This window comes from Bubalus bubalis, chromosome 1 (assembly GCF_019923935.1).
Source record: "Bubalus bubalis isolate 160015118507 breed Murrah chromosome 1, NDDB_SH_1, whole genome shotgun sequence".
Taxonomy (NCBI): domain Eukaryota; kingdom Metazoa; phylum Chordata; class Mammalia; order Artiodactyla; family Bovidae; genus Bubalus; species Bubalus bubalis.
The window spans coordinates 111,310,509-111,326,070 of record NC_059157.1 but is presented as its reverse complement, the minus strand read 5'-3'; the positions used below and the strand labels follow the sequence as shown (position 1 = coordinate 111,326,070).

General features: G+C 36.9%; 1 protein-coding gene across 5 annotated transcripts in view; it reads left to right on the top strand.

The window, feature by feature from the left end:
* The window catches only part of POLQ (DNA polymerase theta), a 103,505-nt gene that overhangs the window by 74,644 nt on the left and 13,299 nt on the right, over nucleotides 1-15,562 (top strand). For 3 of the 5 annotated variants that reach the window (XM_006073399.4, XM_025284801.3, XM_044942390.2), the window contains 6 exons: nucleotides 326-463; nucleotides 1,780-1,954; nucleotides 4,824-4,950; nucleotides 5,593-5,714; nucleotides 8,171-8,355; nucleotides 13,165-13,276. In XM_006073399.4, the coding sequence (XP_006073461.4) occupies nucleotides 326-463; nucleotides 1,780-1,954; nucleotides 4,824-4,950; nucleotides 5,593-5,714; nucleotides 8,171-8,355; nucleotides 13,165-13,276 (859 nt within the window). Of the gene's footprint in view, nucleotides 1-325; nucleotides 464-577; nucleotides 1,437-1,779; nucleotides 1,955-4,823; nucleotides 4,951-5,592; nucleotides 5,715-8,170; nucleotides 8,356-13,164; nucleotides 13,277-15,562 lie in introns of those variants that run through there. The other 2 variants (XM_025284813.3, XM_044942393.2) reach the window with 2 other exon arrangements.

Genomic DNA, 15,562 nt, shown 5'->3' with positions numbered 1-15,562 from the left:
GCTTACAATCCCCGGGGAACTGAAGTCTCATTGCTGATAGTTTATTTGTTAGTTGTTCAGCACTAAATATACGTTCTTGTGTTCTTGACTGTTAAGAGCCTGGGTTAGAATTAACCTGATACTGACTAAATTAGGGTATGGACAGTCTACATAAGATTTTTATTGCCATTACTTATTAAATGTGTTAATTCCAGATTGTCCAAAAAAATTCTTTCAACTCATGTTGAACTATATAGAGTCTTTTCTTGAATACTTCTAAAAACGTTTTCTGAATGATAATACTTGTGATTTGATTCTTGACTAAAGGGGCATACATTTTTTGCAGGTTTTATTTTTGGAACTAAAGTTGCCACCAAATGGAGAGGGAAAAAACCAAGGCATCAAGAAAACTTTGGGTTCTACCAGAAGAGGAAATGACAATGGACGGAAGCTAAGGCTGGGAAAACAGTTCAGCACTAGTAAGGTGCTCTTTGGGGCAGTCATAGGGCAGAATCTGAACTACTGTTAGCATTTGGTGTCTTGAAAGAATGCTGATGCAATCAAAATCCAACATAGTCTACCATTTGAATTTATCTAGACAGAAACAAATTGATTTCTGGTTTAGCTGCCCACAAACACTGTGGAGACATTCCAGCATGGAAAATCTGGATTATAATATGACTTAACAGTATGTCCTTCCTATCCTTTAAAGAGTATATAAAAGTTTGTAAATTCAGACCTTTATAGACATTATTTAATTACTGATATGTACTACTCTTAGACAGACATGCCCTGCTCTCAGACTGCAGAATATAGTTTTTATAGTTAAATGAACATGAACAAAGGTATGGAAGAATTTAAAAAATAAAGAAAAAGTTAATAGAAATTTTGTTTCTTTAATTTCAGAGCAAAATAGTAAGTTTTCCATGAATTTATTTTGAGAATCTAATCTGTTAATTTCTAAGTAAAATTGAATCACAACTCACGGAAACTGTATGCATGGGCCAAAAGAGAGAAAAGGCTTAATTTTACAATTTTACTGAATGAATTATCAATGGTTGAAAGTACAGCCACATGGAGAGACCAGTCCAAGTTGCCACCCTATATAGATTCCTCCCCCAACCTTGCATATCTCATGGGGTCTTAGTTGCCTAGAAACCAGGGATTGAACCTGTGACCCCTGCATTGGAAGTGTGGAGTCTTAACTACTGGACTGCTACAGAAGTCACATTCTGTAGAATTTTGATCGTAATATTATTAACTATGACTTGCCTCCCCTGGGGAAGTTTCCACAGCTTCATTCTGTAGCAAAACTTATTTGATTGCATTACCCTTTTATCTCACAAGTTTTTATCCTTGATGGTTCATTGAAATTCTGTAGCATAGAAAATTCAAAGTTTTAAAAACAGATTTCCTTGATACAAAATCCATGAAAGTATTATGGCAAAAAGGATAAAAAAAAGCAACTGGGAAACTTATAATCTCACGAGCAATGGAGAAGGAAAATGTAAAGAAAAGAGATGAGGTAAACACTTGGGTAGGGGGTGGGAAGCAGCTACTTTGCAAAGATCCAAATTGATATTACTCAACATTAACATATCTGCATTTAATAATCTATACTTATTGTGGATTTGTCATTATAGTGATTTCTAAAAAAACAGTAATTTTATAATAGCTGAGTTAGATACAGGAGTTACCAAATTTAATTTTGAGACTATAATTTTTGCTTAAAAGAGATTCTAGTTTGCTATGGAATTTGGACAAGGGTCTGATCTTACTTTATTATAATTTTTTTGGCAGGATGTTTTAAATAAATTAAGGGCATTACATCCTTTACCAGGCTTGATCTTAGAGTGGAGAAGAATCACTAATGCTATTACCAAAGTGGTCTTTCCCCTGCAGCGGGAAAAACGTCTGAATCCTTTTCTTGGAATGGAAAGAATCTATCCTGTATCACAATCACACACTGCTACAGGTAATGAGAAATTTTAAATGTGGATAATATCCAGGTTTGCAAAAAATATTCATATGTAATATTTGCTTATGACGACCGGGGAATTCAAGTGTTTGTCATTGGATTCGATGAAGTTTTATAAACGTTTATGAAAGACATGTGAGTGCTAAGTCGCTTTAGTCATGTCCAACTCCTTGTGATTCTGTGGCCTGCGGCCTGCCAGGCTCCTCTGTCCATTGGATTTTCCAGGCAAGAATGCTGGAGTGGGTTGCCATTTCCTCCTCCAGAGGCTCTTCCCAACCCAGGGTTTGCACCCATGTCTTACATCTCCTGCATTGGCAGGTGGGTCCTTTGCCACTTGTGCCACCTAGGAAGCCCAGTACTGCATCCAAAGCTTGGATGGATATTACCTAGATAAAGAGATGAAATTTAGTCTAAAGATATAGTTCCTTCTTTCAAGTACTCTATAGAATAACTTGGATGTCTGAGATTGGATGAGAGTATACTCAGGAATTAAATCTTTATTTGAATTAATGATCTTCTGACTTTAGTCCCAGCCCTCTCCTAAATCACCTCAGAGTCTCTCCAGGTTGACTCTAAGTAGGGCTGTGTGGCATCTGTATAATAAGGAGTGTCTTATTTTACTCAAGAGAAGAAAGTGGTAGAGTCTGTTGTGTGTCTCTCTCGGGATAGGTATGCATGTAACCTCATGAAGGAAAAAGCATTCTTTTTCTAGGTGGTGTACAACTCTACATATTTCCCAAAATGCAATGTGCAGTAGAAGAAAGGGCAGCATTATCTTCTTTGTAGAGGAGGCATTTTAGTTTGGTGGTATGGAATGTGGGCTTTGATACCACATTTTCACAAAGTTTGAATTTTGGTGCTTTGAATCTTACTCAAGGTACTTAACTTCTCAGTGCCTAAGTTTCCTCATGTATGAAACAAAATAATGAGAGTCCTACCTCACTGGGTGATCCTGAGGGTTAAATAGGCCAATATATGTAAAGTGTTTAGAGTAGTGCAGGGTACATGATCAGTTGTTGCTGTTATTGAGACTGAGGGCACCATCAGGAGCTGCTTTTCTCTCTGCTTGCATAGTCTGTGTTCTAAACAATTTCTCTTTCTCTTCTTCCCTATTTAGCTAACTTCTTGGTGCTTCTGCCTGTTTCTTGCACTGTTTTAAATTTCATTTTGAAACATATGCTAATGCTGTAAACTTATGTAAAATAAATCCTGTTGGTAAAGAAACAAAGTCAACCTAGAGTTTTCAAAGCAAATTTATTTGTTGCTTATAAAGCAGAAAATCATCAATTCCTTGTTTTTCTGATTGGTTTTCATTATACTATGCCTGCACTTAAAGAATATTGTAGAAACAGAAACTTATGTTAGTACAGTAAATTCTGTCATTATAGAATTCATCTCCATGAAACTGTTCATGTTTTATAATTTATTTTTGCGATTTTATTTGTCCATCAGTGCTACCTCATTAATTCAAAGACTAGACCTGAGTATTAAGTATTATCATAGAAAAGAAGGCAGTGTACTTAAAAAGAATATTATATTATCATAGAAAAGAAGGCAGAAAGAGGCTTGGATTTTTTTCTGTACTACTTGTTAGCTTTGTAAAATTGAATAGGCCATTTAATGCTGCTGCTGCTGCTGCTAAGTCGCTTCAGTCGTGTCCGACTCTGTGCGACCCCATAGATGGCAGCCCACCAGGCTCCCCCATCCCTGGGATTCTCCAGGCAAGAACACTGGAGTGGGTTGCCATTTCCTTCTCCAATGCATGAAAGTGACAAGTGAAAGTGAAGTCGCTCAGTTGTGTCCGACTCTTAGCGACCCCATGGACTACAGCCTACCAGGCTCCTCCGTCCATGGGATTTTCCAGGCAAGAGTACTGGAGTGGGATGCCATTGCCTTCTCCCATTTAATGCTAATAAGTATGTTAATATCTACCATTAATTGTTATTTAATTTGCTAAAATTAAATAACAAGGGCATAATATTGAGTTTATTTAGTAAAACTGTATCTGAGATACTTAAAATGTCTGATTCATCAAAAGAAGATGGAATTATATGCAGAAGCTGGTAGAGAGCCTGTTACAATGAAGAGTATCATAAAACAGAATTTTTATCTTACTGTATGTGTATTATAAAAACTGTGGTAACAATTACCCAAACTTTTTGAACAACACTTGTGTTTTTGGAAAATTCATCCAATAAGTAGATAAATAAAATTTAAAATATTTAGGGGAAAATAAAGCCACAAGCATTAAATCAAATTGGTTTCTGTTTCCTAGAAAATTTATTGGCCACCTGATTCTGGTTTCTAGCCATGTCAGTGCTATCTACCATTGATTCTTGTGATAAGTGATGAGGAGGAGGAGGAGAAGGAAAACTGGCCAGGTGGTATCGAGAAAGTAATGCTGTGTTCACCATCCTTCACTGCTACTCCATCTCCTGCGTTAGTTAACTCCTGTGGCCCCAGTTGTCCCTGTTCAGGACTCAGTTGCTCTTCTGCTTCAGATCTTTCTGTGTCTTGTGCATTCCTGGCTTTTAAATTCTTCGACAGTCATTTCTCCTAAGATCCATTTGTTTTGTCTTTTACTCATTAGTTAACTGCTAGTGTTTTATGGTGCTAACTTCTGGTACTTGTTTTAGTGTGGAAATAGTATGATTTATCATGGGATTGTTTCTGTAGGAGTTAATATAAAACACTGTATTATAGCTGATTCATATATTCACTTACATCGAGATTGTTCTTTAGTTTAAAAATAATAGAGCATGCATTTTAGGATAATTCAGACACAGTATTTATGTTAAAATAAATGTCAGATTTCCCCTCCTCCCTTACCCCTCTAATTTTATGTCTTCATTCTGCTTAATTTTAGGACGAATAACCTTTATAGAGCCAAATATTCAGAATGTACCAAGAGATTTTGAGATAAAAATGCCAACAGCAGTAGAGGAAAGCCCACCTTCCCAAGCTCTAGGCAAAGGCCTACTTCCTATGGGCAGGTAGATGCTTATTTGTCTTCATTTGTGTTAATATACTTTTGGGAATATGAATGGCTCAAATGTCTTTATTTATGTTAATATACTTTTGGGAATATGAATGGCTCAAAAACAGCCTATTGGGTAAAATAATGAAATTAGTTTAAATTTCCATTCTAGGCATACACATTTCTATTTCGAGCACTACCCATTTCAAATCCTGAGTCTGTCTATGAAGAAACTAGTTGGCAGTAAAAAGCTGAAATCCTGGGTCCCTAATTATATCAACCAGCACTGTATGCTTCTTTGTTAGATATTAAAGGGACAAGTTTAGTAATGTCTGAAATATCTCCCTTCCTGACATCTCCATATGCTCACAAAAGGAAGAAAAAGCACAGATCATTTATATTAGATACAGTCAATGAGATTTATTGAGTTGAGTGAAGCAGTTTGTGGGAAAGGTTATTACAGAAAAATACCTTACGTCCTTTTCAATTGAATGTTTGCTGAACAAGGTCTAGTATCTTTATTAAGCTTTAAAGTGGGTTGCAAATAAGGCTTTTACATTTCTTAGATGGAAATATTGACTTACTGAAAAGCTCAGACCCTTTTCATGTGTTTGAGACTACCTCATGTCCAACTGATGGATGTTTTTTGCACCAACAGAGGAGGAAAAAAGAAGGACTGTGGCATGAACGCCGGGCGCCAGACAAAGGTGGAAGAGAGAGCCTCAGACAGAGGAATGCCCTTCTCGGTCAGCATGCGACATGCCTTTGTGCCTTTCACAGGTCAGGTGACTGATGATGGTTTTGAGCTTCTTATTGCTGTAGGAATGGTTTTCAAAGCACTGATAAAGCAAATTATGAATAAGACTCAGAAGAATGCATTGTGTCCTCCTTTCCTCTCTTTGGTGGAGCCTATTTTTCCCTTTTTTATTGCCGGATTTGTAAGTCACTCATAATTGTCTTCATGATCTGTTCTGTGGGAAACTTCTGGGGCGTTTGTTCAGCATCCTGCTGAAATCATGTTATCCTCTGTCTTTGTCAACCTTTTTGTAGACTCCAGTGAATTTTGTTAGTCCTCATCCTCTTTGACTTCTCTACAGCATTCAGCATTCTGTCAACCCTCTGTTTCCTCAGTTTTGCTCCTCCCTTGACTTCTAAAGGCACTTTTTTTTTTGGTCTCTCTTTAACTTGTTTTGCTCTTTTGTTTCTTCTGCAGTTCTCCCCACTGCTGCTTCCTGTTGCATGGTGTAGCCCTCAAGGCTGTCTGTCTTCTGTCTGACCTCTCCTCAGCACTCATCATCAAAACCTTTTTTAGTCATGATCTAACTCCCAAAGCATCAGCCCTATTAATACACATATTTGCCCTTTTATCTTTTGCCATCTGGCAGGTCTGAGTGAGTACAGTTAACCAGCTGAATTTATTTAGTTCTGTCAGAAGTTTATATTCTAAGGCTAAAATCATGTCTATGATAGTGTCGTTGCCATTTGACAGTTTTCAGTTTTGCTTTTTAAGTATGAATCACCAGCATTTTACCATTGTAACTGTGTTAAAGGATTCAGTTACATGGTATTAAGTACATTCATGTTGTGGTGCAACCATTACCACCATTCATCTCCAGAACTTTTCATTTTCCCCAGCTGAAACTGTACCCATTAAATATAACTGCCCCCTAACTCCCACAGCCCATGGCAACCACCATTCTCTCTAGAATTTGACCATTCTCTATACTTCATATAAATGAAATCATATAATATTTGTACTTTTGTGCCAGGCTTATTTCACTTAACATGTCTTCAAGGTTTATTCATGTTATAGCATTTGTGTCAGATTTTTCTTTTTTAAGGCTGAATAATATTTCATAGTATGTATTTATTCTTACTTAAGTAATAAGATTGTGTTTAACACAACAGTATTTTATACTGCTTTTGTTTAAAATTTAAAAATTAAGATAATTTAAATGTATGTGGATTTAACCTGAAAATCTCTGCCAGTTGAATACAGTGTTTAGTTAACTAGAGTAAGTGTTGATATATGGTTGGATTTAAGTCTATTGTCTTGTCATTTGTATTTTGTTCTATCCTTTATTCTTCTTTAAAAACTGTAAATGATTTTTTATTATTGTTTTATTTCTTTTAAATTCTGTATCTTAGATACTTTGGAGTTTACAATATGTATCACATCACAGACTAGCTTCTAATAATTTTATACCACTTCATCCATAATTTACATTATGGATGTTTTTTCCGTTTCCCTTTTCTTGCAACAGGTTTAGCTCCTATGACTATTATAAACTTGCTGTGTAGTTATTTGGGGAGGGTGGGGCACAGTTACCATTTACTTCCCAGTAACAATATATGAATGTTTCTTTCTTCACAGCCTTGCCACAGAATGTGCTGTCCAATCTCTGGATTTTTGCAATATAAGTGGAAAAAATTGTTTATTATTATAGATTTAATTTGCATTTCTTTTATTGTCAGTGAAATTAAGCATTCTTTAATATGTTTAAGGTTCTTTTGTTTTTATTTCTGTGAACTGCTCATTTATATTTTGTTCTTGATTGTACCTTTTTTTTGTAATATAGTAATGAGTCCTTTGTGGTATCAGTTGCAAATATTTTTCTAATTTTTCTTTAGACTGGCTTTTCTTTATTTTGTTTTTTGCCATAGATAAATTTCTAGTCCATAAATAAATAATTTGAGTCCCCTTAATAACTCTTCTGAACATACAGACCACCTGACTTGTTTTTTGTTGAACGACTTTCCTGCTCCCTTAAGATGCGCACACATTAGGAACCAGTTTCTTTATTCACTCATTCATTCATTCAATTAACATCCATTTGTTCTGACCTGTTAGGTACCAGAAGCTGTGTATTTCTATAGAATGCAAAGGAAGATTAAGTATCCTGTCCCTAGTGGCTAAGTGTTATGTAGGGGAGGCATGAAAGAACCTCTCTGACATTTATATTATGTCAGTGTTATAGAACACTGAGGAAAGCACTACCACAGTGGTTGAGGGGCAGAGGTCAAAGGTAGCTTTATATATTACATACCTTTGAAAGCTAAGCAGAAAAATTCTTACATGTTACAGAATTGAACTGAGTCAAATTAAGAGCAAGATTTTAGCTTTTGGATGCATGATCTCAAGGTTCTTTGTTGGAACTGAATTTCTGTCATCGTGTTCAATACTGTAAAACTTGGTTTTGTCTTTGTGCCAACTTTTCCAAAATCATTTGTTTCAGGTGGTTTAATATTAGCGGCTGATTATTCTCAACTTGAGCTGAGGATCTTGGCTCATTTATCCCATGATCATCATCTCATTCAAGTGCTAAACACTGGAGCTGATGTTTTCAGGAGTATTGCAGCTGAATGGAAGATGATTGAGCCAGAGTCTGTTGGGGATAATCTGAGGCAACAAGCAAAGCAGGTAATCTTTAGTGAACATACTTAACAGAAATGGAGAGAATTTTTACTGATGCAAAAAATTTTTTAAACTGCCTCAATCATTTGCATTTGAGAAATGATTTCTCCCTCTTTGGATTTTTCATGACATTCATCTGAGCCTGTCTCATGATATTCATATATTCCTTTGTAGAGTCAATGTAAAGAATCCAATAGACTTGGTCTTGTCACGCGAGTGTATGTTCCTCGGTTTTTGTCTCATCACAACAAAGATTTGGAATGACGGACATTAAAGCCCCCTCGGCGTGTCACAGCTCTTGGGTCTTGGATAGACCATGTTATAGCTCTCAGGTCTCGAAAGGACCATGTGATAGCTCTTAGACAAATCAGTGTTACAGCTCTATTTTATTTAGAAGATAGCAGGAAAATCCATCTTCGAGGCATGAGGGCACGTCGATCCAGACGTGAAGAGAAGAGCGCCCCAGCATGCGGGAGAGAGCAAGCGAGCTAGCTTTGGCTCCTCTTTTTATATGTTTTTCTCTCCCTGGGCCTGTCCTATGTAAATTGGGCCAGCCAGGAGTGTTGTTTGTTTTACCTGAGGTCCTCACTCCGGTCCTCTGACCTTCCTTTGTTCTATTTTCCCTTCTTTGTCTTTTAGCCACCGCCATTTTGGACTCCTTTTCCTATTCTACCTACCTAACAGTCTGAAGCTACTTAGTATTGGGAAGGCCATATACATTAGTGATATTATGGTGGTGGTGATGGTAGATATTGTATGTGTATGTGTGTGTGTGTGTTTCAAATCTCTAGCCTGTAAGCGTACATATATTTGTCTTTCTGTATTCACACACTTTGAGCCATGGTGCTTTTTATAGAAAGGTGCTCTCTGAATGTTTTTTGAAAAATATATATTGCTGAACTGTGGATTATAGTCAGTAACTATTAGCTTTTTAGTATTTTGAGACCATTGGTGGTTGGCTGATCTGCTTGTGAAATTTCATACTGCCCTTGGACCTTTCACATAAGCCCATATTAGTTCCTGTTCCTGTTTGACTTTCGGGCACAGGGAAATGAAAGGCCACATTCACACCATTTCCTAGCCTGAATTAACAGCATACTTCCTTACCACATGACCTGTGGGAGCTCTGGTGGTTTTCCCCACTTTCTTCAGTTTCAGTCTGAATTTGGCAATAAGAAGTTCATGATCTAAGCTGTAGTCAGCTCCGGGTCTTGTTTTTGCTGACTGTATTGAGCTTCTCCATTTTTGGCTGCAAAGAATATAATCAATTTGATTTTGGTATTGACCATCTGGTGATGTCCATGTGTAGAGTCTTGTCTTGTGTTGTTGAAAGAGGGTGTTTGCTATGACCAGTGAGTTCTCTTTGCAAACCTCTATTAGCCTTTGACCTGCTTCATTCTGTACTCCAAGGCCAAATTTGCCCATTACTCCAGGTATTTCTTGACTTCCTACTTTTGCATTCCAGTCCCCTATAATGAAAAGGACATATTTTTAGGTGTTAGTTCTAGAAGGTCTTGTAGGTCTTCATAGAACTGTTCAACTTCAGCTTCTTCAGCATAACTGGTTGGGGCATAGACTTGGATTACTGTGATATTGAATGGTTTACCTTGGAAATGAACAGATCATTCTGTCGTTTTGAGATTGCATCCAAGTACTGCATTTTGGACTCTTTTGTTGACCATGATGGCTAGTCCATTTCTTCTAAGGGATTCTTGCCCACAGTAGTAGATATAATGGTCATCTGAGTTAAATTCACCCATTCAAGTCCATTTTAGTTCACTGATTCCTAAAATGTCGATGTTCACTCTTTCTATCTCCTGTTTGATCATTTCCAATTTACCTTGATTCGTGGACCTGACATTCCAGATTCCTATGCAGTATTGCTCTTTATATCATCGGACTTTACTTCCATCACCAGTCACATCCACAACTGGGTGTTGTTTTTGCTTTGGCTCCATCACTTCATTCTTTCTGGAGTTATGCTATTAATAGTAGTTTGCTTAACATAGCTATCAGTGGTAGAGCCAGGATAAGTTCAGAATACCAGAACTCAGACATTCTGACTCCATTATCTAAACATGCATACACTGATGCTAAATAGCTGCCTCTATTTAGTAAGTTCTTGCATGATTTAATAGTATTTATCCTATATCATATTTTTTTGTTGTTGTTCTTGAATCACCAGGCACTCAACCATCTAATCTAGATCTCAGCATTGCCAAGGTTATCAGCTAAGCGATATCTGAGTTAGAAAGTGTAAAAAGACTAAAAAGAAGACAGGAGGGAATAAAACCATTCTAAATGTGATGTTTAAAGAAAAATCATTTTGAAATTTTGATAATCCTTTTTTTGCAATTTTTCTTTTTAAATTTTATTTACCAATATTTATATAGAACTTGCTTTGTGTCAGATGGTGTCCTAAACATATGTGTATAATAACTCATCTAATCTTAACACCCTGGAGGAGGGCATGGCAACCCACTCCAGTATTTTTGCCTGGAGAATCCCATGGACAGAGGGACCTGGTGGGCTATAGTCTATAGGATTGCAGAGTTGGACACAACTGAAGCTCCTTAGCACAATCCTAACAATCTCCTGATGTAGGTATTATTATTGTCAACTAAAAACAGATGCACAACTTGGAGAGTTGTGAGTTAAGTTTTATTTGGGGCAAAATGAGGACTGCCACACAGGAGGCAGCACCTCAGATAGCTCTGAGAGACTGCTCCAAATAGGTAGTGGGAGGAATGTCAATATGTAAGTTTTTGGTGAAGGTGGAGTTCAATACTGTTAAGCACTCATTTTACAAAAGGTTTTCTGCTAGTTACTAGGGTATGTCACCATGAAGGGATTTAGTGCTTTTCTAGATAATGGGGAGATGCAAGGATTGAGATCATAAAGTTCAGTTCAGTTCAGTCACTCAGTTGTGTCCGACTCTTTGTGACCCATGAATCGCAGCACGCCAGGTCTCCCTGTGCATCACCAACTCCTGAAGTTCACTCAAACTCATGTCCATTGGGTCGGTGATGCCATCAAGCCATCTTATCCTCTGTCGTCCCCTTCTCCTGCCCCCAATCCCTCCCAGCATCAGGGTCTTTTCCAACGAGTCAGCTCTTCTCATGAGGTGGCCAAAGTATTGGAGTTTCAGCTTTAGCATCAGTCCTTCCAATGAACACCCAGGACTGATCTCCTTTAGGATGGACTGGTTGGACCTCTTTGCAGTCCAAGGGACTCTCAAGAGTCTTCTCCAACACCACAGTTCAAAAGCATCAATTCTTAAAATCTGTTCATAAAAACATCTAACTATCTAAAGACCTGTCCCACCAGGTTTGCTGGAGCACAGAATGCCTCACTCTACCTTGAACTCTCTCAAGGGATGTTGACAGCTGCAGCAACACAGGCTTTAATTTCCATAGGGGCAGGTGGCAAACACCCTTGTTCAGCTGTTGGCCATGCGCTTGGCAAGTACCAGTTTGTAGTTGACACTATCCTTATTCTCTACTTGAAGAAATGGAGATACGAGGTAGCTTGTGCAAGGCCTCTTTTAAACAGTGGAACTAGGATTTGAACCCAGGCATTACTTATTATTAAATTATTTTGTTTTTTTGACCTATTTAGACCATTTTCCTACACTACTCTCAAAATTTTCTCAAGTGTTTGTGTTTAACCCAAATGAATTCTGCAGTTGTGGGATTTCAGGTGGCTGTGAGATGAAGAGGATATTTATTTCCAAAGACATCCTCCTTATTATGAACCCTTGTAACTGATTCTTTCTGCTTTTTTAGTCCCATTCAAAGGTGAGGAGAGCAACGTTTATAACACTTCTCTTTTCTGACTTCTAGGCATTTCCTTAAGCAGCAAGTTTTTTTTTGTTTTTTGTTTTTTTTTTTGAGGTAAGGAAAATGATTTTATTCAGAAAGCTGGTTGACCTAGAAGATGGCAGACTAATGTCTCAAAATAACCATCTTGGGGGGAGTCTGGATCCCAGGTTCTTTTATAGAACAGAGAAGGGGAGGAGTTGAAGTAAAGACCATTATCTTGCAAATATCCCCAGGAATGGCCAGCCTCAAGGAGGGAATGTATTAATATCTTCAAGCAGAGCAACAAGGTTCCCTGAGGCACGCCTTTAGGGAGAGGCTGTATTAATCTCTTCAGGCAGAGGGACAGGTCCCTGGTGGGTTATTATATATGATTATAATAACAAAAGTAATGAAAAACAAAGGGTAAAGTCAAATAAACAGATCCATCATGGAATCAGAATTGGCTCTTCCCTCCAACAGTACATGTCTTTGTCCCCACTGTACTGGTGTCAGAAAAAGCCTGGAGGGAAGCCAGTAGTAGTAGTAGTGTTAGTTGACTCCATGGACTGTAGCCCACTAGGCTCCTCTGTCCATGAAATTCTCCAGGCAAGAATACCGAAGTGGGTTGCCATTCCCTTCTCCATAAGCAGCAGTTAATGAAGTATTATGAGGATTTGGAAGCTGCCTTGAAGACTTCTGGAAAAATGATAGCCAAAATAAATCTTCCCTTTTAAATCACTAACACTGTTTTTTTAACACACACACACACTCATACTCATTCATATTCTGCCCCTTCTTTTCTTCTTCCCCACCTCAAAATGTATTGCTAAAAAGCAGCAGAGGCGTTCACTGGATATCAGCTTCTATGGATCTAACTCATGAAAGCAAATCTAGCCCTTCCTTTGACTTACTATGAAAAACTTACCAAATTTCTATCCTAATGAACTTCTTAGGTTTGCGTTTTAGGTGGTTTTGAACTGTAATTTACGTACTGAGTGTGATGAGTTCCTTTCAGATTTGCTATGGAATCATTTATGGAATGGGAGCTAAGTCTTTGGGAGAGCAGATGGGTATTAAAGAAAATGATGCTGCTTGCTACATTGACTCCTTCAAATCCAGATACACGGGTAAGGAAGTACTGAGTGTTAATTATCTTCTAGATACTATTCTTCTCAACTCTGTTTCCATATTATATTTTTTAAAGCTTGTGTTACAGAATTTTCTATTGACAGAAGTTTTCATCAAGCATTATTAATTAAACATCAGTAACTTTACTTATCATTATTTACAAAGATGTACTTTTTTCATAAAAGTAGGGACAGAAATGGAATAGCAAAATGAAGTTGATATATATACTACTGTGTCACTGCAGAAATGTTAAAAATCTAGGAATTGTCCTATGCTTTAGGATCTTCCCTGTAGCTCAGACGGTAAAGAATCTGCCTGCAGTGCAGGAGACCTGGGTTTGAGCCCTGGGTTGGGAGAAAGGAATGGAAATCCACTCCAGTATTTTTTCCTGGAGAGTCCCATGGACAGAGGAGCATGGCGGGCCACAGTCCATGGGGTCGCAAAGAGTTGGACACAACTGAGCGACTAATACTACTACTACTACTGAAATAGTAAACCATTGATTAAATATACCATAAACTAAGACAGAACAACTGCTTTTATAGAGCAGTTTGAATATCATCATTTTAAATTCTCTCTTCTTTTGGCAGTATATTGAGGTAATTTGTATACAGTAAAATTCACCTCTGAATTTTGAGTTCTATGAATTTTGATAGATGCTCACAGTCGTATAAACTATGCTACAACTAAGATACAGAGTCATTCCCCTGTCATCTCAAAAAGCTCTTTTACATCCCTTTGTAATCAACTCTGTCCCCAATCCCCCAAAAGAAGCCTTATTCATTTGACATTATCTTATACATAGAAAATCATGTGAATTCTACAAAAGCAAGTACTATAACAAATAACTAAGTTTAGCACAAGAAGTCAGTTACTTTTATATACTATCAATAAACAGTGAATGAAGTAAAAATAAAATCATTTACAGTAACATCAAAAACATGAAATACTTAGGATAAAATAATAGAGCATGTGCAAGACTTTATTGAGAACCCAAAAGCAATCCTTTGGGGTTTAAGAGAAATTGAAGAATACTTAAGTAAATGTGAGGTTCACTATGTTACTTTACTAGAAGGCACCATATTGTTATGATGACAGTTCTCTGTAAATTTTTGTATAGATTCAGTGCATTCCCAGTCAAAATATCATTAGACTTTGTGTCGAATTTGACTAGCTGATTCTAAACTTACATGGAAATTCAGAGGGTCTGGAATAACTAGAATAATTTTGGCAGGGAAAGATACAGTGTTGAGTACTTACTCTCCTTGGTTTCAAAATTTATTTAAAACTACAATGATCAAGAATAGGCTTAAGGGTAGTTTTAGGGAACAATGAAACACAAGAGTATCCAGAAATATGTCTATATGTGCACGGTGAATTGATTTTCAGCAGAGTTGCTGTGGTAATTCAATGGAGGAAAGATGGTCTGTCAACCAAGTGCTAGAACAGCTGGATACCAGTATGGAAAAAAAGATGAACTTCTACTTTTATCTCATGCTATATTCAAAAACTAATTTGATATGAAACATTAACATGAAAGTAAAAACTAGAACTATCAATCTTCCAGAAGAAAAGGGAGAGGAGCTTTGTGGACATTGAGGTAGATACCAGTTTCTTAGGTAATGATAATACTGAATTAATGATAAAAAATAAATACTGATAAAAGATACCATTAAGAAAATACAAGGCAGGTGATGGACTGAGAGGAAATATTTACAGTTCCTATTATCTAACAAAGGACTTGTGTCCAGAATATATAAAGAAATCTGACAACTCAACTAAGAAGGTAAATAATGCATAAAATAAAGTTTGAAAGATTTGAATGTATACTTCACAAAAGAAAATATTTGAATAACTACATCAAGTGTTATCATCATTAGTCCTCAGGGAAAAGCAAATTAAAACCACAAAGAGATACCATTACAGAAACATTAGAATGCTAACATTTTTTTAAATTGTGTCTCTTTTACATTGCTGACTGATTGTAAAATGGTGCAACCACTTTGGAAAACAGGCTCTTTCATTTGAAGTTAAACATACCTTTAACTGTATGATTCTGCAGTTCTACTATTGGATATTTTCCCAAGAAAAATGAAAACATATGTCCTAGGAAAGACTTGTATGTGAGTGTTATAGCAGTTTTATTTATAACAGCCAAAGACTGGAAATGTTAAACAACAAAAATCCAAGTGAATAAATTAAAATCTCCTCAGTTTTATTGAGCTGTAATTGACACACAGCACTTTATAAATTTAAGGTATACAGCATAATCATTTGATTTAAAT